At 44.7% G+C, this 24718-nt stretch overlaps 1 protein-coding gene across 1 annotated transcript; it reads right to left on the bottom strand.

Annotated features, from left to right (window-relative positions):
* Positions 1-9270: 9270 nt before the first annotated feature.
* On the bottom strand, positions 9271-24433 carry LOC143475243 (carboxypeptidase Z-like). Its single transcript, XM_076973024.1, has 11 exons — positions 23971-24433; positions 23670-23699; positions 18013-18387; positions 15065-15280; positions 14500-14729; positions 12983-13144; positions 12513-12671; positions 12250-12382; positions 11884-12023; positions 11614-11713; positions 9271-11440 (listed from the first exon to the last, which is right to left on the bottom strand). The coding sequence occupies exons 1-11, from the start codon at positions 24062-24064 to the stop codon at positions 11100-11102; spliced, it is 1980 nt and encodes a 659-aa protein (XP_076829139.1). The 5' UTR covers positions 24065-24433; the 3' UTR covers positions 9271-11099.
* Positions 24434-24718: the final 285 nt, after the last annotated feature.

Genomic DNA, 24718 nt, shown 5'->3' with positions numbered 1-24718 from the left:
GTTTGGCACCGCACTCTCCTCTCTCCGTTTGCTCTTTTCCACCATCCTTTTAATTCATCCGCTTTGACAGATAAATGAAGCTCAAGTTTCGCACATGGGTCTCATTTCTGCTGGCTGGCCCACAGCAGGTCTCTCCATCGGCACGGATTATCCCTCATCTGCTGCTCGGCAATAGTTCATGGGAATAGAGTCATTAGAGACTACCCACTCTATTCTTCCCAATCCCAGACCCAGTCCTGCTTCTAGTGAAATTTTGAATAACAGCACAGATGAACAGACTTAACCATGACTGATACAAATTAGCTGTAATACATTCTATCCTACGGTTTGGGTTATTTTAGTCAAAAAATTATTGCCTTATTGTCCTCAGTAATTTTTTTAAATGAAAAACCCCAATGTCAATAATGTCAAGACCAGTGACTTTTTGTTATGGGTGAAAAAACAACAGTAGGTTATCATCCCATATATTAATGAATTCAAAATGACACCTAAACTGGATCTGTGAAATCAGTGTGCGTTTTTGCCACGAGTGATTTGTGATCTGTTTGCCTGTTTAGTTCACACATTATCCCCTCTTCAGTCCCCTGGTTTACATGATCCTTATTTGTACTACAAAAGAAGGTCAGAGGGGGTGCACTAAAGGACCTTAAGCATCAGTGGTCACACACTGATTCTATTATGTTAATTCAGTGTTGCTGGAGCCTAGATCAAACAGCCACACATGATAAGGAGCAGGACAAACAACAGCTCTGTGAGAGACCACTTCAAAATGACCAAGCAGTAAAGGGAGCCATTAAAATCCATAAATGGATATTCAGACCAATTATATAGAATACATAATTATATATTATATATTTTATTTCTTCTTCTGCTCTATGTCAGGTATGCAATACCTTTCCTAATTACAGGAATCTTATATGACTGGATCTTTCATGGACGTTGTCCTAACAGTGAATAAGGTGACGATCAAAGACAATAATTTTGGCATGGAGGAGGCTGTAATTGTTGCTCTTCGTACTTATGATTTTAAACTAGAATTATTTTAAGGACAATCAACGCAGGCGCACACAGTGCTTTTGATGTGAAGCATCGCTGTGACACAAACACCTTGTGGAGAATTTCCTGCTTGCTAACCATTAGTGAGTGAGTGAGTGAGTGAGTGAGTGAGTGAGTAAGAAGAGTGACTGAGTATCTGGTTTACAATCCAGTCCTATGAAGTGCTTTACATCTAAAAGCTGAATCTAAAATACAGCATGCCCAGTAAACACATACATTCTCATCAGCAGGCGGCACTGTTTGTAGTATCAGATGTATCAGACGTGAGTTAAATAAGTCACACTGTGGTCAGACAGTGGTTTTATGAAGACAGTTAGGTGGGACTTGACTATGTCCTTCCCACTAAGCACAACGTGTCTTAGGGCATCCAAACAGGAGCTGGTGCTCTCTGCAGTGCTCCAGAGGCATGTATCGATTGGGACTGATATTCATTGCCACATTTAGCCATGCTCCAACCAATGTGAAACACTTTAAAGGCATTAGCTAGCATATCATGTGCCATTTACTGCCTTTAAAATCACCAAAGACTATGTGAAATATATCTCTGCATGATTATTTACTCAAAGAACCAGAGTGTATTTTTAGCTTTGAAGAGCAATCCATGTCTGATGATTAAGTTCAGTAAGCATTCTTGTGGGGGTATGAAAATGCTTCAGCCTTTTGAGTCTGGTGTGTTTGTTCCAATAATTCCTGCATTCTTATATTACATAATAGTAGAACTGAGAAATTGTATAGAAACGATGTGGTGGTGGTGGGGGGGGGGGGGGGGTGGCATATATGTATAGATGAAGATGAAACTGGATGGGAATATGAAATTCTGAAGAACTATCAGTTCTGAAAGAACATTATGGCCTTAATCCACATATTTGAAAAACAGCTGTTGGGTATTATGCAGAAAGTCTCAATTGGGCCTCTTGAATTGGACTGGATATACTGGTATAAAAGAAATAACCTCTGTGCTTTCCTTCTTGATTCCATTATTGCAGTGTAAGGCGGTGTCTGCTTCATTGGCATAAAAAAATTCTGACCCCCTGGTTCTAATTTTCACTTTAGGGAGTCAGTGTGATAAAACTTTCAATTGGGTTAAAGGTTAAACATTCTTGGGTACCTTGCCTCCTGCAGGAGTACGTCAGTCTAAACCTTTCAAAGTACCCCAAACACATACTGTATTATTATTATTATTATTATTATTATTATTATTAATAAAACAAAATATACAGCAGTCATATAGAAATGATGAAACAAATACTCCTAAGTGTGTTCCTCCAATTCCAACTGTGGGGTAGTTTGAGCTTCAGTGATCACCAATCCACATGCACTATTGTTGCCACTTGTCTCTTGCAATCAGTGGTGGTGACGTCATGATTTGTTTTGACAGTACAGATACCTCCGGAGTATGGTTAGCTTTCTGTCAGCGTGCCTACATTCCAAAACAATACCACAATGATTAGGTCGATTCGAGCTTCTATCTCACTCCTGCCACTGGCCACCCCAGAGCTGTGTGTGGCTTAATGTCAGTTTGATTTTGCATCGCGTCCTACTACTACATTTTCCTCCGAGACACAGTTTGTATCTCTCACAGTGTCCGCTCCCGAGAGCTAACCAAATCTGACTCGTGTTTATGATGCCATCATTTCATTTTTTCTCTCTCTGTCTTTGAGCATGGGCCAAACAGATCTTTTCTTACTGACAAATATGGTTGTGGAGATGGGGCTTGATGCAAAACCTACAGAATCTGACTCGTTCTTGCCAAGGGTATGCCTGTGAGACTCTGACTGGATTCAGAAGGTAATCAGGCAACTGTGTTCAACTCTGCATCCTGATGTTGTTTCATGCCAGCTAAAGTAGCTCAGTGTAATGTTCCCAGCACCCCAAGCTGCACACTTTACCTTCCACAAGCTGTTTTTAAAGGTTTCATCCAGGGGCACTGATGTCCACTAAGATCTCTAAGTTCATGCATAATTCATTTCATGTAAAAGTAGGCCATGCAACCGCAGATTCATTTGAATGATTTTGCATGATTTCAAATTAAATCATGCAAAATCAGCTGGTCAGCTCATAAGATGGACAGCAAGGAGATTCCAGGCTTCTGTTATATTTCAAAAATAGTAAGATGTACAGCATTTTGGTTCTTTTCAATGTATGCCAGGAAATTATTATGTGAGCATAAAGGAACTTTAGTTTGGGTTAATGAGATCGTCTCCTTCCTTAGCTATTGGTAACTTTATGTTATGTTAACAAGTTTGATGAATATTTGAACTCACTAAAAGTAATTTATTGTTATGCCTCATGTGTGTACAATATGAAAATAAGAGTGTGAAAATGCATGAGTTTTCCATTTGAATGAAACTATAAGAAACAGAATTAATGTGAGTGGTGACACTTGTTCATAACTTTTCATGGAAGATGAATAATCTCATAATTTGAAATAGATATGTGTGCAATTTTGTGACAAATACATGCAAATTTGATGCTAAATTTAATTATCACGAATTTGCAGTTGTGACATTATGTTAGAAAACAATCAATATATTTGTTATATTAAGCATTACAACAATTACAACTGACACTGTGAACAACTGAAGTAACCTTTCCACTTTGAGTCGAATCAGTGTAGTTAGACCACATGGCCAGAAACATACAAATGCCAAAAAGGCATCAAATTGTGAACAGTCACACTTTCTCTTTTACATGTAAGCAAAGGTCTGATTAAAGCGTATGCAGAGCTGTGATGTGTGCTGGGCGGGAACAGCAGGAGCTTGGAGGCATCTGATTCCACTGAAATTACCTCACTAAGTAGTTCTGGAAACAGAAAGAGAACCACACGGACAGAAAGAAAACAAATGGTCAAGGTTCAGGCATAACATGTACAATAAAATTTATATCTTATATCTTCTATCATGGGCAACATGGTGGCTTGGTGGTTACTACGTTTGCCTCTCAGCACTGGGGTCTTGGGTTCAAGTCCCTATCTGAGTGGAGTTTCCACGTTCTCCCCGTGTCTGCGTGGGTTTCCTCCGGGGTCTCCGGTTTCCTCCCACAGTCCAAAAACATGGAGATTAGGTAAATTGGCATTCCCTGATTCCTTGACAAATTCTCCCTGACTGTGTGTCTGTCTCTTCATGTCCATTAAAAAAGCAGTTGTCTGAGTGTGTGTGCATGAATGTGTGTGTGCTTGTATGCCCAGTGGTGGATGGTGCTCTGTCACTAAGGTCTGTCCTCTCTCTCCCCTTCCTGCACCCCATTCAGTCCCCCAGGGGGCTGTGGATCCCGGTTGAGAGTACGCTGTGCGCAATTGGCTGCCGCTTCTCGCCGGTGTGTGATTGGGTGTGTAAGAGCTGTATCTGTATAAAAAATTGTAAAGCGACCTTGGGTTCTAGAAATGCGCTATACAAGTTGAACAATTCATTCATTCATTCATCTTCATAGAGCAGAAATATGGAAAGGTATTGTCTTTTAATATTCATGGGATGTTAATGAGAGCAGGCCAGTACACATTTGCTGGGTTTTTAGAATCACTCCATGTATTTCTTGAAGACTATGGACCAAAAGCACAACTGGATGTGAACTGAAAAATCCATCTTTACCAGATTTGTGCAACTTGGTAAAAAGGAAAACTCAGTTCAACTTAATGCACTAGCCATTAAAAACTCAAAGTTGAATTAAAAAAAAGACTATGTCAAAGATAAATTCATATCTTAAGTCAAACAGACTTTTTATAGTGTCAAGGATTATGAAAAAATTTTCATTGCACAAATTATTTTAGTAACTATGCATTCAGATTTTAATTTTAAAATGATAAATTTTGGTTCTAAACAAGTGTCTTTGACAAGTTGGACATAAGCAACGTATAGGATTAAAAAAGAATTTTATAATGGAAATCATCTGCTGTTAACATTTTGGCTGTTTGAAACATATGTGTGTTAAATCTACACTGCATGCAAAGTTTTGATGCAAAAAGAGTCAAAAAGAGTCAGTGAGACAGCAGACCCATGCATTACAAATTACTGGCTTGTAATGTAGGAGTCACATGACATTATGGTGATGATAATTACCCTTATTATTATTAATCTGTATCGCCAGGCGGTCAGCATGGTGTGGTGGTTAGTGCTGTCACCTCACAGCAAGGTGCTCTGGGTTTGATTCTCTCTGGTCCACTCTGTGTGGAGTTTGCATGTTCTCCCTGTTCCTGTGTGGGTTTTCTCTGGGTGCTCTGGTTTCCTCCCACAGTGTAAAGACATGCGTGTTAGGTTGATTGGTCACTTTAAATTGCCCGTAGGTGTGTGTTGGCTGTGTGGTGGACTGGTGACCTGCCCATGGTGTACTCTGCCCTTTCCCAACGATGCTGGGATTGGCTCCAGCCCCCCTGTGACCCCGATCCATAAGCGGTACGGATAATGGATGGATGGATGTATTGCCAGTTCCCCAACTCCTGTTATCTGACTCTAAGTACAGGAATTGGCTGGAAATGGTGGACCGTTGGGACTAGACACTTCAACGTGACCTTTTCCAGTTTGTCAAGGTTGCCTGTACCTTGCATCCTAGCGTCTGTTTCCTTGGTTACCTTTGTTTTGATCTTTACTTCCTGTTTTTGTTTTCTTGTTTTGGATTATCCTCCGCCCCTCATTCGTTTCACCCGTGTCTAGTTTATTTCCTCGTTTGTCAGTGTATAGGCTACCTTGTGTAGCTATTTGCTTTGCGCAGTGCTGGTGATTCTTCGTAGTCCTGTTGTGATGGAGATGTCATACAGGGGTGTCCACGTTATTGGCTATATCTCAATATATGAAGTGTGGATATTATGAGTTTGTCAGATCGGCTAACCACAGCAATACACAGCTGTATCATGGACAGGGTCAGTGATGTAAGTTTAGTCAGTGGAGCTAGAACTACACAGAAATGATAAGTGCACGTGAACAAAGATCAGACAGTACAGTACAATATGATGTCTTGCACACATTAGTCACGCGCTTAAGATTGACCCCCCCAACCCCCTTACCCCCCCCCCCCCCTACTTTTTTTTCTTTTTTCTTTTTTTTTTTGCAGTGACCCATGATCATCACGGTCGTGGAAACAAAATTAAATCAAACGCTCGACAAATCAGCTCTACTCAATGAGCTCCACTGAACACCATTACATCTAGCTAATGTGTTGGGGCTGCCCTGTTTTGAGGAGGGAGCTATGGGTGAATGAGACCAGCTGTGTTTAATATATCTTTGGCTAAAGGATTTCTGTACTGTTAAGAAGGAAACGCTTAAATCCAGGCTGGCCAGTTTTGCTATAATTTAGGGGTTTCTAACAGTGAGCTTTTCAGTTTATACGGTTTCACGCTTGACTTGACGCATTATCTCTGCCTCACGTTTCGACCAAGTTCATTTAGGGACGATAACAAAGCAAGTGGTATATCAGTCCTCTAAAATACATGTTTGCACACGTATGACTCAGTAACTGCTACCACTGAACAAGCCGAATGAATGGAAGACGACAGTGAATTGTAGCGAACTGAATGCAGTTCGTTCGGTTATGTCAATTTAACAGTGAATTACCCCTGTCATTCACATTGAAAAGCTAATCTATTTACAACAGCTTTGCTACACTGGAGTTATGCAAATCTTTATCATTATTAACAATTACCACTCAGGCCAAAATAGAACGAGGCCTGGATTCACAGGAAATCCTAAATAATAACTTAATAATTAATAAAACATCAAATAGGCCTATGCACATGGTTTTAATGGGTTAACATTACATAAATTATAGATCGGGTTGAGAAAAAGCCTATGACTGGTGGATAACAGGCCTACATAATGTATCAGGTGCTATATATATATATATATATATATATATATATATATATATATATATATATATATATATATATATATATATATATATATATATATATATATATAAGACGTTTTATCCAGAAGATAAGTTATTTTAGTTCCTTGCATTGCAGATATAAAATACATTTTCAGCAAAAGGAAAAGAGGTATTGACTTGACTTTTCTAACTAATACCCACAGAATTATTATCATAAACTATATTATTATTCATTCCAGATTTAGAAACTGAAAATGTCAGCGATACCTACAAATTCCCAAGTACACCTGAGGTGTATCTGAAATCAGGAACACTCTGGAATCTGGAAAAATACTCTTAAGGCCTGGATGACCATATCTTATTAAATCATCTGAAAGGATGATTTAACTGGAAGAGTAAGCTGATTTTGTTTACCAGGTGTTTAGACACGCTAATGTGGTGTTATGTGACCACATTAAACATGGCTGACTAGTCGAATGTGAAATATTACTGCCTAGTTTGATAGCGTCTACGAAATCCAAACTGTTCATTATTAGGGTAAAATAATATGTTAATAATAAAAAGTAAAAATTATAAAATGTACTAGATGGCTAATAGCTACATCTTCTTTTTGTGATTCTATTGGAGAGCTTGTAATTTCACTGCAACAATGAGATTGCTGTACATTATGGTCTAATTATAATAGCTTCATTTGAAACTATTGAACAGCATAGCAAATGAGTCTTGAACAAGCATAGTTGATGATGTGGTACATTTAAATGTGGTGCAACAGCGTCCCCTGCTGTTCGTTATTAAAAAACGCTCTCGAGCTAATTATCTGTCGCTGTCAAAATAATAGCTCTAATATACAATGATTTGAAGTAAATAAAATGCACAAGTTATGTCTTACTATTCCAGTATTGTAATTTGAAATGCTATTTGTGTGTTAAGTCACTAATAAATGGCAAATGCAAGGCTAAGATATAGTTTAAGAAATGCAAGGGTCTGATATTGGCTTACTCAGTCTAAAGGTTTATGGTGGTATCACCTAATCTTACCTTTACCCAGATAATTTACAACCTGCTAAATGATGCTGTTAATCTTATTTCACTAATTTTATTGGTGTTTCCCTACAACCTTTGAGTTGTTTGTTGTTGAGTTAGCCAGTTAGGAATGCTCAGTATGTAACTAAAATTTCTGGACAGAAAATGTTTGACATATCCTAAAACAAAACCTAATCTTTTTTCTCTATATTATAATCCATAAGGAAAACCTATTACCTCAAGAATTTCCATAAATGCGCACCATCTCAAATGACATGAGAATTGATTATGTATTTTAATGTGCTTGAAAATGAGGCTTATTAATATGCTAAAGTTATTTTGGAATCTGTATAAGCTACATAGCTTTCTTTTAAACCTAAACTAAAATCTTGAGATTTCATAATAAGAAAGTTACATGGTTATGTTTGCATATATTTTTATATTATTTGCAAATTGCTTTTCGTGATACAAAAGGTATTTTAAATTATGCAGCTGTAGTCAGTGGTGGGCAGCTGTGGGCAGCGGTGGGCAGTGGTGGGTAGTGGCGGTCAGTGGTGGGCAGCTGTGGGCAGTGGTGGTAGTGGCAGTCAGTGGTGGGCAGCTGTAGGCAGTGGTGGTCAGTGGTGGGCAGCTGTAGGCAGTGGCGGTCAGTGGTGGGCAGCTGTGAGCAGTGACGGGTAATGGTAGTCTGTGGCGGTCAGTGGTGGGTAGTGGTGGTCAATGGCGGTCAGTGGTGGGTAGTGGTGGTCAGTTGTGGTCAGTGGTAGTCAGTGGTGGTCAGTGGCGGTCAGTGGTGGGTAGTGGTGGTCAGTTGTGGTCAGTGGTAGTCAGTGGTGGTCAGTGGCGGTCAGTGGTGGGTAGTGGTGGCTAGTGGTGGTCAATGGCGGTCAGTGGTGGTCAGTGGTGGGCAGTGGTGGGCAGCTGTGGGCCATGACTCCACATAGGCTTCCCCAGCCCCTTCGGAGAAGCAAAATTTACAAGTGAGCACTTTTCATTACGGTTGAATTCAAAACGTGCTGTATTTAGTCTGTGGGCAGAATGTCATCTATGGTTAGACTAGCAAATTCAGAGCAACTTGCCAGGCTTGGGGGCCACTGAAGTGGCCAATAACATTTCAGTGCTGGTTCTGACTTCCATTTGGATCCAACAGTGTTTATCAGTAGATGCCCATTTCTCCCCAGTTAGCTCTTTAGCAGGAGTGCTGCTGACTTGGTAAAAAAAGAATCTGATTTGTGTGTGTGTGTGTGTGTGTGTGTGTGTGTGTTTATGTTTAAGTTATAGCAAATCATTTGAGGCAGAGACGAAAATAGTCCTAATAGACCTACTTCTGTTAATGTAAGGGTATGAATGAATACAACCTGATCACACAGTCTGGCATCATTTGCTTGGAAATACCAACAACCAAGCATCAATTTTATTGCTGCTGGTGTGCATGTACAGTTAGAATTTAACAGGCTGTTTCTGTTGCGACATATAGAGATTATTGGTTAAATAAGCGAAACTAGTCCTTCACAATTTCCCATCTGTGCAGTGAGAACACACACACACACACACACACACACACACACACACACACACACACACACACACACACACACACACACACACACACACACACACACACACACACACACTAGTGATCACTAAGGGTGCACACATGCCCAGAGCTGTGTGCAGCCCTATCCCAACACCTGGGGAGCAATTAAGTCTCTTGCTCAGGGGCACTTCAGTCATGGCCTAGGGCCTGGGAATCAAACCCATGACCCTCTGGTCACCAGACCGGTTCCTTAACCACTCAGACCTGAAACATGCTAGAGAATTGCAATGTAAGTAGGTGGGGCTAAACATCAGACATCAGAGAAATCGTGATTTAAAAATGAGCTTTTGCAGCTTAGATTTCATATATAGACCCTGCAGACTTGGGGAGTGTGTTTTGAAACCTTAACAATATTTACATAGTACTTCAAAATTCTTTATCTCAGTAAAATGAGGGATATACAGTTTTCCCTGATTAGGGTCCTCTAAAGAACTCGGTCAAGCCATATGAGCCCAGACAAACACAAACAAGCCCTTCAGATTACAGGGGCCTTTCTGGACATCCTGAAGTGCACACTCGCTCTGACCCCAGTTTCCTTTTTACCATATCTGGGGACCCTAATGGAGACGCATCGATTCTTCCAATCACCCTCCTGCTTCTAAGTGTCTCTTTAGCACAGAGATGAGCTGCTTCACAGAGGGATGTTTGGATTGTGGGACAGATGAAACATCATTTACTTTCATGTGATGCACCAAGCCTTCTGGAAATCAGACCGTTCGGTGTCTCCGCTTTCAGATTAGCCTTATCCATGAGTACTGTATTATTTTCAAATTGCATGTTTTAAATCAGTCACAATGAGCCACCAATTTAAAAATGGCTCAGTCTCACTAAAAGTCTGCAGTTAGAGGCACTAGAATAACTGACAGCTGAGCTTTGTACAACTCAGTGGACGGTATTCTACCTCACAAGATATTCTACCTCACAATTGCTGCCCATCTCATAGACAGCCAAGATGTCCTTAAGGTGTATTAATATCAACAGATATTAATACACCTTAACTCTACTAAATGGACCTTAACTCAACCAATACTTCTCTCTCTTATCAACGTGTCCTGTCATTACCATCCACTCATCACTCCTCTGTGACCATCATCCAGCAGATGATGGAACCAAGTCATGTTTGTAGTGCTTTGCTCATGAACTCATGAGCTCATGTGTGTTTTGCTCATGAACTACGGTGTATAAAGGGTTTCATCTTCCTGTGTGGAGAGAAAAAAACCTGATATCATGATATCAGCTGACATTTATTTAGCATTTAATTAAACATTTAATTAGCTTTTAAATTTGTGCTATTTTATTAACCTTATCAGAAGACTTGAAGATTATGAATTTTATTAAGAAGTTTTTTTTTATTTTACAGGGCATAGTTGTATGGACTTTTTTTTATAACTCGGGTTGAAATACAATAGTTTTATTTGGTTGGTCTATGGCAAATCTGGTAGACTGTGCTTTAAGGTTTTGCACAAGTGATTTTATCTAAACACCACATAGTTTGTTGTGTTATAGCATATAACACATATAGCTTATATTCATATAACATTAAATTATGGAAAGAGTGTGCATAAGAATAACCTGCAAAGATATTGTGAGACCACTAGATGGAGCTAATTTCTCAGGAGCCAGGCAGGGTTTTGGTTACTAGCACGGGTGAAGTATGACCACCACCAGGGCTTTTCCTGCCTCTCCTCCTCCCCCTGCTCAGTCTCCCTCTTGTAGTAGTGCTCCAGCTGGTTAAAAGGGTCAAATCGCTCATAAGCACCCGTGGATGGGATCTTCAAGTCATCGGGCTCGACCGGAGTCTTCTTAAGCACAAAGTCCACTCTGCCAGCCCCCTGCATGTTAGCAGGAAGGCGAACCTTCTTCACAGCTCTGGCGTAACCCGGTGCTGAGGCTGTCACAACATGGATGCCGGGGGTCAGCAGTCTCCAGTAGTCTCCATTTTCAGCTGAGGGACGGGGAGAAAATACATGCTGTGACAGAAGCTAATAACACAGTCTCAGCAAATAATGAACTGCCGATAGAAAATAAGTAGGTTAGTATACAAGAAGAATGCCCAAATAGTTTTTTTTTTATGAATTTTATATTGATGCGACCTGTAGCAGGAAACTGCATTAATACCTGTTGTGACATCATGCCTGATCCCTTTGATTGACACAGTGGCTCCTTTAATGCCGTGGTCATCTTCGTTTTTCACAATACCTTTGATTCCCTTGTGCACCTGGAATACAGAGGAAAAAAACTGACCAATGAAAAAGATGGACTTACACATAGGCTGGACATGTTACTCATAGTCAAATATACCCCTAAGAAATATATCACACAAAGCTCAGATTACAAGAAAAATACTTACACAGTGAGATATACAATTTGTACTGATACAAGTCTCACCGACTCCAAAAAGCGCAGGAGAGCCTCTTTATTGTCTTGCCAGCCGGTGTGCAGGTCTTCTTCTGGGGGAAACTTGTCACAGCTCAGGTGTACTGTTATCTCCAAGCAGTTTGTGTGGAGGTAATTGAAGTCTGTCATTCCTACCATAAAAGAGAAGGTCAATAGTTATCAATACTATTCCAGCACTTCCAGTGCCACCATCAACCTTCTCTCCCCAAACTGTAATGCATAAATCTAGATTATTCAACTATTTATGTAACTTATTCAAACCTTTATTCAAATTCAGCTGAATACATAATTAAAATATGCGTCTGTACTATAATGTGTAGTAAAAGGGTTGCATATTTTACCATTCACCACACTTACCTCCTGCGATGCTGTACCATTCAGCCCCGTTCACAATGCCCCCTTTATCAGCAAAGCTGGTTTTGCAGTATGAGTCCTGTCTGGCCATTGTGGTATGGGTATCTGCATATATTCTGGCTAATTGCTTGAATACCTGTGATACAAATGTGACATGTAATATTGCGGATTCAGATCTTATTTCCGATCGAGCTGTGCTTAGATAAAGAGCTGCTCACTGATGGAAGCAGAGAACTTGCTGCGGTGTTTGCAGTGACAGGCGTTACCTGCTCATCTGGAGTGGGAGAGAACATGTTGTTTTCCAGAGGATGCTTGGACAGGTCATAAGGGTAGGACACCACCAGATCTCCTCCATGGAAGTTAGCCGACAGGACGAAGGGAATCGATCGCATCCACTTCATGACAGCATATGTCTCTGGAGCAACCTTTACAAACCAGACACACACACACACACACACACACACCCACACACACACACACACACACACACACACACACACACACACACACACACACACACACACACACACACACACCCACCCACACACACACACACACACACACACACACACACACACACACACACACACACACACACACACACACACACACACACACACACTAGGCTCTGCTGGGCTGAAAGTATTCATTTAAGATAAAGCAATATATGGTAAATACATTTCTACTGCTGTTTGTTGTTTTAATTGTACTTCTTTTTAAACTTGAGGATTCGTACCTTACCAGCCCAGTACGAGTCTGGGATGGGGATGTGGTCAGTGCGGTAACGCATGAGTTTACGCCGGATGTACACAATAGAGGTCAAGTCTGGGAAGTTCCTATTGAGGTCTATATTCTGGGCATTGTTTCGGCCACTGATATCCCCACTGTATCTGGCATCCTGCAGATTTAATACAACAAAGTGGTATTTGTTACCTGGAGAAGACTTTTCTTCTAATGTATCTAGCCACCAATAAACGCAATTAAAATGTGCCTCGGGTAAACAACTGTGTGAAATTCCTGTGTACCTCAGTAGTTTACCTCTAAACGACTTGTAGTTTTCTTTCTCATGGACATTGAAAGTTAGTTTTCTGTAAAAATGCCTGACACAGGATTAACTACAAACAGCAGCTGAAACATAAGATCTGTACTGTCATTGGCAAAGATAAAGTCATGTTGTCCAAAACATGTCCTGAAGTAGAAGTTTTCTGCTCCAGGGGATCCATTGTCCTGCACATCTACTTGTCATCCTTGTTTCAGGACACCTGATCCAGCTCACGTGGGGCTTGATAACACCCGATAAGCCAGATCAGGTGTGCAGGACCGACTGCACATCTCCAGGGACAAAGTTAAAAGCTCTTGAACTAACGCAGGAGTGCCCAATTCATGTGCACACTGCAAACTTTGGTTCCAACACACAAAATGTAACATTCAGATGCCACCTGAGGTCCTTAACTGGTCAAGGTGTGTTAGAGTGGAGTAGGTTGAAACATTGCAAAACCCCATGACTGCACTTGGCTACCCTGAACAAAGCCATGTATTTGTCTTCTCTGGTATTTCCACTGTAAACTCATGTAGGCCTTGTTAATTACACTGGTCAACATAAAATTGTGAAACACACCTATTTATTATATATTTTTTTGCACATTGAATTCAAATATGTTTTCACATATGTTATCATCTCTGTCACCTATAGCTTTTCTGTTCCAGGATATTCATATGTCATTAAGTGTAGTACTACTGAGTGTTACCAAGGAAAGTGGATCCCCGCTGTGTTGGCAGACTACTACTGAACACTGGAGATGTCTCTGTGGCCAAATACTGCCAAATCCCTTACACTGTACATTTTAGAAGTACATTTCTACACATTTTAAGTGTAATAATAGACTTATGAATGAAGTAATAAGTTATATGTTATGAAGTAATTTACATACTTCAAAACCATATGTGATAGACTAAAAAGACTCAAAAACTGATTCAGGATCAGTTTGAATATTGTGGCAGGGTACTCCAGCATTACAACTGGGTGACACCACTATATGACCTACAAGCTACTTCAAAGTAAGGTAGGAGCACAAGGCAGAAATGCAGTTGAAGAAATGTATGCAGTAATTATCAGCAATCCTGACATTTAAATCGTACGATTATGGAGTCAAAGTGGAGTACGAGTACCTAGATTTCTTCCTAACAGTCACACAAATCCATTGACGGCAAACGCTACCGTTATGTAGAACACCAAGAGAACGAATCTTTCACCTCATCGTAATCTGAGTCGGTTCTGCCGTGCATTTCAGAAAAGGCTAACTCGTAGCCGTCTGGGTTCATGGAGGGTAGGAGATGGATGCGTGTGGTGTTGATGAGGGTCTGGATGCGAGTGTTCCCCAGCAGGTACTCCGAGCACAGGTACTGGGCTAGGTAAATGAGCAGCTCCCTGCCCACGCCTTCGTTCCCATGCATGTTCCCAATGTACTTCACTTCAGGCTCCACTGTCCAACACAGAGTTGAAAGAGGTGGGGAGAGAAGTGGGGTTGATTAGTTAGGTCTTTGTTGTTGGTGTGGTAACTTAAGTTGTCCTTTTTTGCGGGTCAGATAATTGGACTTTTTTTAACAAGCTATGGTTTTATAATATATTCTTAGAAGTGCAACGCAGCTTTGGGCTATTTCTGTGGAGAAAAAGATGTCATCTAGTTGATGTCATCTAGTTGATGTCATCTAGTTGACAGTCAGATTTCATATTTTACTGTGTCTTACTGTCGCCTTATTACTGTTGCTTCACGTTTCACTCACAAAATATATATTTTTTAATATATTTCCTACTTACATAGTTCATGCTTTCCAGGGTTGTTGGAAAACTCAATTACCAGCAGGTCTCTCTTTTCAAAACTCTGTCCAATGCTGTATGTCCTAGAAATGTGTGAGCACTGTGCTGCTGTCTTCCGTAGGATGTTGAGCATTTGTGTGTTGGAGTGATAGGTGAACTTGATTACTGTCGAGGGCTCCTCTGTAGGAACATTGGCCTCTGCAATCGTCTCTCTCCCTTTAAATGACAGAATTTAATAAGAATGTTAATGGAAAGCATGATTTTCAAATGCAAATTACAGTATGTGTATTTTAATACATGTACTGTAATCAATCTGTCTTGTGTGGGTTTGAAGGAAACCATGTTGAAATGTCAGGTGAAATGAATTTTGAATGCAACGTCTTGGATTTGTTTGTCAATATTATTTTTTTTACAAACTGACACAATCTAGATGGACAGCCGAACACATTTGGAAGAGATTGCTAAGTGTTTGGTTCGGTATACATGATGTAAAGGGCACACAGAATTGGTCCGCCTCACTCTGAATCGACCCGGACTCTAAAGACACAATAAGACACCTTTCCTGGCCAATTAGGGCAAAGCCAATTGTGTTCTCATGGACCCGCGCGCAAGGATGTCTGGGGCATCTCTGGTAATTGAATACCAGACCTAGTGACAGGACACAACCTTATTAGCTTATTGCACCAGGATCCCAAACACAGGAAGAGACCAAATTAGAATGACCTGACACGTGCGGAATACAAGATAAGCTACAGCCACCTTCTATAACCAGTTTAAAACGTGCTTGTATTACAACTTACAAATGTTATTCCTATAACAATCTAACAGATGCATATAAAATGCAAGCATCCCTAAGGGTTTGGCCTTTTCTTCAGAACATGTATGGTAGATAATACAAAGGTGACAATATGACGGCAGTGCACCAAGCACATGCTCGACCCCTCCTCCCATTATTACCTCGACCCCACCTCCCCTTATTACCTCACCCTTCCTCCCCTTATTACCTCGCCTCTCCTCCCATTATTACCTCGACCCCACCTCCCCTTATTACCTCACCCTTCCTCCCCTTATTACCTCGCCTCTCCTCCCATTATTACCTCGACCCCACGTTCCCTTATTACCTCACCCCACCTCCCATTATTGCATCGACCCCACCTCCCCTTATTACCTTGCCCCACCTCCCCTTATTACCTCGACCCCATCTCCCCTTATTACCTTGACCCCACCTCCCCTTAATACCTGGCCCCACCTCCCCTTATTACCTGGCCCAACCTCCCCTTATTACTTGGCCCCACGTCCCCTTATTACCTCGACCCCACCTCCCCTTATTACCTCACCCCACCTCCCATTATGACCTCACCCCACCTCCCCTTATTACTTCGCCCCACCTCCCATTATTACCTCACCACACCTCCCCTTATTACCTCACCCCACCTCCTCTTATTACCTCACCCCACCTCCCCTTATTACCTCGCCCCACCTCCCCTTATTACCTCACCCCACCTCCCCTTATTACCTGGCCCAACCTCCCCTTATTACTTGGCCCCACGTCCCCTTATTACCTCGACCCCACCTCCCCTTATTACCTCACCCCACCTCCCATTATGACCTCACCCCACCTCCCCTTATTACTTCGCCCCACCTCCCATTATTACCTCACCACACCTCCCCTTATTACCTCACCCCACCTCCTCTTATTACCTCACCCCACCTCCCCTTATTACCTCGCCCCACCTCCCCTTATTACCTCGCCCCACCTCCCCTTCTTACCTCGCCCCACCTTCCCTTATTACCTCACCCCACCTCCCCTTATTACCTCGCCCCACCTCCCCTTATTACCTCACCCCACCTCCCCTTCTTACCTCGCCCCACCTCCCCTTATTACCTCACCCCACCTCCTCTTATTACCTCGCCCCACCTCCCCTTATTACCTGGCCCCTCCTCCCCTTATTACCTCACCCCACCTCCTCTTATTACCTCGCCCCACCTCCCCTTATTACCTCACCCCACCTCCCCTTATTACCCATCCCCCCACCTCTCACACCTTATTACCCACCTTTCCTTATTACTTCACCCCACCTCCCCTTATTACCTCGCCCCTCCTCCCCTTATTACCTCACCCCACCTCCCCTTATTAGCTCGCCCCACCTCCCCTTATTACCTCGCCCCACCTCCCCTTATTACCTCGACCCCACCTCCTCTTATTACCTCACCCCACCTCTCCTTATTACCTGGCCCCACCTCCCCTTATTACCTCGCCCCTCCTCCCATTATTACCTCGACCCCATCTCCCCTTATTACCTCACCCCACCTCCCCTTATTACATTGCCCCACCTCCCCTTATTACCTCACCCCACCTCCCCTTATTACATCACCCCTCCTCCCCTTATTACCTTGACCCCACCTCCCCTTATTACCTCGCCCCTCCTCCCATTATTACCTCACCCCACCTCCCCTTATTACCTCGCCCCACCTCCCCTTATTACCTCGCCCCACCTCCCCTTATTACCTCGCCCCTCCTCCCCTTATTACCTCGCCCCACCTCCCCTTATTACCTCGCCCCACCTCCCCTTATTACCTCACCACACCTCCCCTTATTACCTCGCCCCACCTCCCCTTATTACCTCGCCCCTCCTCCTCTTATTACCTCACCCCACCTCTCCTTATTACCTGGCCCCACCTCCCCTTATTACCTCGCCCCTCCTCCCATTATTACCTCGACCCCATCTCCCCTTATTACCTCACCCCACCTCCCCTTATTACATTGCCCCACCTCCCCTTATTACCTCACCCCACCTCCCCTTATTACATCACCCCTCCTCCCCTTATTACCTTGACCCCACCTCCCCTTATTACCTCGCCCCTCCTCCCATTATTACCTCACCCCACCTCCCCTTATTACCTCGCCCCTCCTCCCCTTATTACCTTGCCCCACCTCCCCTTATTACCTTGCAGGCCTTCCAAGGGATTATAGCAGCCCTCCTCTTCACTGACAAAGAAGCGGTCGCAGTCCAGGAAGTAGGGCCAGGCCATGCCGATGCCCTCGAAGGCGTGGTCACAGGCCTTGTGCACGGCCTCGCACGTGCTGCGGCACGGCTTGGCGACCTTGTGACCCTCGCAGCGTGGCGCTACCACGGAGCAGGCCAGCATGCGCACGTCCGGCGTGCATTCCCCGCCCAGTAGGGAGTGCACCACACTCAGCAGCATGTACTCGGTGCTCTGCTCCACCTCTGCACGGCTCCTCTGCCCCAGGATGTTGGGGTACGTGGTCTTGGTGTAGGGCATGTCGTCGCAGTAGGCCAGCGCCACATCCGTGCATTCGGCTGGAGTAAACAACAAGATAAACAACAATATGCAAAAACAAACAAAAAGAGGACACAGGTTGAGATACTAGAAGCTGACCATCAAAACAGAGTTGATGCTTGGTCACATGATTTCAGTGATAGTACAGTCTACGAGCCAACATGTCTGCAGTCTGTGCCAACATTTACCACCATGGCTCTGTTTAAGCAGGAGGCAGAGAAATGATAATGGCTTATACAGCGACAGCTCCTCTAGGGTTGTCAGGCTGTTTTCTAGTTCATATTTTGCATATTAGTACAATTAGTTCAAGTCCTTGTGTGTTAGAAAGCCCCATGTGCAATGCAGTGCTCATAGATTTTATACTGAGCTCTTATTATGAGTAAGAACTGTGTTGAAATCATATTTTAAAAATTTGGCAAGTATTTTGGGACTTATTGCGTATATTATTACTGACCTGGATTCAACTTAGACTTTCTTCAGTACCAATCTCATCTTTTAAATGAATATATAAATAATTTATAGTGTAATCAATCATTTGGACAGCTATGCGAGGTGAGTCCCTAAAAGAAGATTCCATTCTGTCTTTCAGAAAAATCTCATTTAAAAAAAGAAAGTTCACTACTACAATCTTTTTTCTTTTTCTACTTTGACATATCGCATAACTACTATCCAGGGTGAAAAATTAGCACAGTGAATCTGCCTTAAATGTCATTCTCACACAGGAAGCCTCTTTACAGTATGCACTACAGCCGACATATTTTATTTCCAGAATATGAATATTTTGCCTGCCACCATGAGACCCAAGATGAGGACTAGTCAAGGAAACGACCACCACCATCACCACCACCATCACCAACCACCATCACCATCCACCACCACCAACCACCACCACCATCACTCACCACCACCACCATCACCATCATCGCCATCACCATTACCACCACCACCACCATCATCGCCATCACCACCATCACCATTACCACCACCATTACCACCACCACCACCACCATCACCACCATCACCCCCACCACCATCACCACCACTTCCACCACCACCATCACCATCACCCCACCACCATTACCACCACTTCCACCACCACCACCACCATCACCATCACCACCACTTCCACCACCACCACCACCATCACCATCACCCCCACCCCCACCACCATCACCACCACCATAACCCCCACCACCACCACCATCACCACCACCACCATCACCACCACCACCATCACCATCACCCCCACCACCATTACCCCCACTTCCACCACCACCACCACCATCACCATCACCCCCACCCCCACCACCACCACCACCACCATCACCACCATCACCACCACTTCCACCACCACCATCACCATCACCCCCACCACCATTACCACCACTTCCACCACCACCACCACCATCACCATCACCCCCACCACCACCATCACCACCACCACCATCACCACCACCACCATCACCCCCACCACCATTACCACCACTTCCACCACCACCACCACCACCACCATCACCATCACCATCACCCCCACCACCATCACCACTACTTCCACCATCACCACCATCACCATCCCCACCACCATCACCACCATTACCACCACCACCACCATGACCCCCATCACCATTACCACCATCACCACCACCATCACCACCTCCACAACCACCACCACCACCACCATTACCACCACCAACATCACCACCACCACCATCACCACCACCACCACCACCATCACCACCACCATCACCACCACCACCATCACCCCCACCACCATCACCACCACCACCACCATCACCACCATCACCCCCACCCCCACCACCATCACCACCACCACCACCACCATTACCATCACCCCCACCACCATTACCACCACTTCCACCACCACCACCACCACCACCATCACCATCACCACCACTTCCACCATCACCACCATCACCACCTCCACAACCACCACCACCACCACCATCACCACCATCACCATCACCACCACCACCACCACCACCACCATCACCACCATCACCCCCACCACCATTACGAACAATTCCACCATTCCACCACCACCACCACCATCACCATCACCCCACCACCATTACCACCACTTCCACCACCACCACCACCACCACCATCACCACCACTTCCATCACCACCACCACCACCACCACCATCACCACCACCATCACCACCACCACCACCACCATCACCACCACCATCACCATCACCACCACCACCACCACCACCATCACCACCACTTCCACCACCACCACCACCACCACCACCATCACCACCACCATCACCACCACCACCACCACCATCACCACCACCATCACCATCACCACCACCACCACCACTACCATCACCACCACCACCATCACCCCCACCACCATCACCACCACTCCACCACCACCACCACCACCACCATCACCATCACCCCCACCACCACCATCACCATCCCCACCACCACCATGACCACCATCACCATTACCACCATCACCACCACCATCACCATCACCACCACCCCCACCACCATCACCACCACCATCACCACCACCACCATCACCCCCACCACCATTACCACCACTTCCACCACCACCACCACCACCATCACCATCACCCCCACCACCATCACCACTACTTCCACCATCACCACCATCACCATCCCCACCACCATCACCACCATTACCACCACCATGACCACCATCACCATGACCACCATCACCATTACCACCATCACCACCACCATCACCACCTCCACAACCACCACCACCACCACCATTACCACCACCAACATCACCACCACCACCACCACCATCACCACCACCATCACCACCACCACCATCACCCCCACCACCACCATCACCCCCACCCCCATCACCACCACCACCATCACCACCACTTCCACCTCCACCATCACCATCACCCCCACCACCATTACCACCACTTCCACCACCACCACCACCACCACCATCACCATCACCACCACTTCCACCACCACCACCATCACCATCCCCACCACCATCACCACCATCACCACCATTACCACCACCACCACCACCATGACCACCATCACCACCACAACCACCACCACCACCACCATCACCACCACCATCACCACCATCACCCCCACCACCATTACGAGCAATTCCACCATCACCCCACCACCATTACCACCACTTCCACCACCACCACCACCACCACCACCACCATCACCACCACTTCCACCACCACCACCATCACCATCACCACCACTTCCACCACCACCACCACCACCACCACCACCATCACCACCACCATCACCACCATCACCACCATCACCACCACTTCCACCACCACCACCACCACCACCATCACCATCACCCCCACCACCACCATCACGTCCCCTTGTTAACCCCGTTCCTATTGTTGTTATGCAAAAAGTGTGTTTTCATTTGAAATGGCTGCTGATGTATTGGAGTCATGAAAAAGACGTGGCTGACGAGCTGAAAGAAATCAAGCAACAGACTTGAAGGCAGATGGTGAAGAAGACGCGGCCCAGAGGAACGAGGTACTGAGCATCATGTCTGCCCCTTCTAAGGTGTATCCAGTCAGTCAAGAGCACTGTGGCTGGGCGGGGATGACTACAAACCGCATGGCAAGGCTCAGCTTCAGGGTCCAGCTGCCACCTGCTGAGAGACGATGGCAGAGATGGCACGCATTTCTTCTACAACCCACCTGAAAGTGGAGTCCTGCCATTGTGTCTGGACGCTTGACACCAACGCAGCTCTATCGGTGTTAAGCAGGAGCTTGTGGATCTGCCACAAGCATTACCTAGCAACCTAGCTGTGCTGACCTAGCAACCTAGCTGTGCTGACCTAGCAACCTAGCTGTGCTGACCTAGCAATCTAGCTGGGAGAGGCGGAGGCTGAAGGGAGAGCAGATGTGGGCTGACAGACAGGAGCTGTGCGTGATGGTTCAGCAGGAACACCTGGTTCAAGAAGGCTGCACGGGAAGAGTTGGCACAGGAGATAAGGAGGCGATTGCGGCTGACCACAGCAGCCAGCCCAGCAGAGCAGCCATCGATGAAACACAGAGCAGAGCTCATCCTCAGCATCATGGCACTGCAGCAAACATGAACCGGTACATGCAGCTTCAGAGCCAGTTGCTGGATCTCCAGGACATATGTCCACGTGGCGAAGGATTACTTCATCAAGTGGCCTGAGGCGTACATGCTCTCGGACCACAACACTACAATGGTGGAGCAGCTAGTGGTTGAGTTCTTCTGCTGGTTTGGGGTGCTAGAGAAGCTCCACAGGGGTCCAGGGGTATAACTTTGAGTCAGCAGTTGTGGCTGAGGTCTGCGACCTGTTGGGCATCCAGAAAACACAGACCATGCTGCTCCATCCTCAGTGCAGTGGCCTGGTGGGCAGTTCCAGTTCACCACTCAGCTTGGCATCATCACCTTGCAACACTAGCACCGTCGGCACCGCTACCAGCCTCAGCTCCTACTGGTGGGCCGCTCTGCTGTTCAGGAGTCAACCAGGTTAACTGCTGACCTTCTGATTTTCGGCAGCAAGCTCAGGATGCCTTCAGAGCTTGTGTTTGGCTGTCCACCGGGATCAGACGAGAACAGCTAGCCAGAAATAGCTCACATGCCAGGGACAGCTACTATGGCCAGTGGCGTGCATGCGCTGTACAATCCACACAGCAGAAAGGGGCGCTGCCCTGTGCTCCAATCGCCATAAAAGAGCCCCGGAGATGCGAACGAGCACCTGAGAGACGCACTGTATCAGGCCTGAATGGCGCAAAGCACTATCGTGGTCCATATTGGGCCGCATGGCATTCGCCACGGAGTCTACGGTGGGGACCAGTTGAGAAAACAGAGCAGCACAAGTACGCTGAACGCGCCTTCACGTGCTTCCACTTAATGTTGTAAATAGTTGTTAATAATTGATTCGTGATTTAGTTTTGTCGTCTTTTTAGTTTCATCACTTCGTCTAAATGTGTGTATCGTCCTCGTAGAATGCATGTCCTTTATTCCCCCCATTTACGTTCCGTCCCTTTTCTGTCGTTGTGCGTATTAAATAAAACAGCGTTTTGATTAGAAGAAACTGCGCTTCCTGGTCCTTCTTCGCCACAATATCTTGTAAAGTATAAAGTACATAAAGTGTATAAAATGTCCCTTATATTGGTAGTTAATCAACAAGCATGCTGTTTGTTAATAAACAAACGTACTTGCAGCGTTATTCAATTGATATTCTTAACGGAAAAAAAACATATTTTGCGCAGGACAACCCATGCAACAGAACGAACAGAAGTATTCACTCACGCTTTTTCTCTACTTGAACTCTGCATTGTCCTGCGAAACAAAATTGAAGGTTACCTGCTTTGTTTACAAACACTGGATTGCCTTTTAAAAACTATAAATGAAAGGAGATACGTTAAACCTGTGTGACGCCACCTGCATATAGCACAACATCTATTAGGTTATCCGTTTCTAGCATTGCAGATTAAGTGTCATTGTGGCGGTTTTTATGTTCATTCTATACGGCGAACACAATCAGTGTCAGTGATTCAACTTTTGAGTATATAGTATTGGCGGAACAACTCGTGATTTTAAGAACACCAACCTTGAAAATAGTTGCCCGGTTCACAGCGCTGCGTGGAACACCAAACAGCTGTCAGCAGTATTGGGAGCATAAGACATATCCGTAAAGATATCATTTTTGCCAGTTTTATATCCAGGCGATCAGTACACGGTTGTAGTCCAGCGCCCACCACAGTGTCAGTGAGAAACTTTAGGAGATAGGATGGCTTTACATATGCAGTGCTGCAATATCAGATTACACTGGATATAAATCAGGAATAAAGGAAGGAAACACGCTAATGTGTTGCCACTTATGGTGTCCACTTTCTGAAGTTTCGTACTTTTGTTTTAGAAACATTGTCATTCCTGCGTAGTTACGTCTTTTCTGTTTTGGTGCAAAGGGCAAACACTGTTGCGCCGGTTGATTGCGCCAAGATGACGCGATGTTTTGGCACAAGAAGAGGAGAAATGTTTATAGACCCACAACACACATGTGGACCACTGTCGTCATTATTTCTATGAGAAAGTGCCTTCATGTGCTAACGAAGTGCACAGTAGCCCTTTCACGCTGTTTTACATTGTCTTTGATTCTCTAATCACTGCCATCTGTAGTCGCTTGGTCTGGCCAGGAAACAGCCCAGACCAACAACGAAATACATCAAATATTTTACTATTTTCAGAACCGTGTTAAATGTGTCTGCAAAAAAGGTTTTATGGAGATATGTGGTTCCGAATACACTCATTAAACACGAAAAATCGTTTCTTTTTCCGAATGGTATCTTGAAGTTATG

Source organism: Brachyhypopomus gauderio, chromosome 14 (assembly GCF_052324685.1).
Source record: "Brachyhypopomus gauderio isolate BG-103 chromosome 14, BGAUD_0.2, whole genome shotgun sequence".
Lineage (NCBI taxonomy): Eukaryota > Metazoa > Chordata > Actinopteri > Gymnotiformes > Hypopomidae > Brachyhypopomus > Brachyhypopomus gauderio.
Note: the sequence above shows the minus strand (reverse complement) of the source record. Positions and strands in the feature narration are given on the sequence as shown.

Bases quoted from the DNA above. Each gene is read 5' to 3' on its own strand.
- LOC143475243 (XM_076973024.1), bottom strand. From the start codon at position 24,064: ATGATATCTTTACGGATATGTCTTATGCTCCCAATACTGCTGACAGCT. The intron at 12,383-12,512 runs GTAACGCCTGTC...TTTGTATCACAG, and splicing joins CTCCCACTCCAGATGAGCAG to GTATTCAAGCAATTAGCCAG. The intron at 11,714-11,883 runs GTGAGACTTGTA...TCTGTATTCCAG, and splicing joins TCCTGCGCTTTTTGGAGTCG to GTGCACAAGGGAATCAAAGG.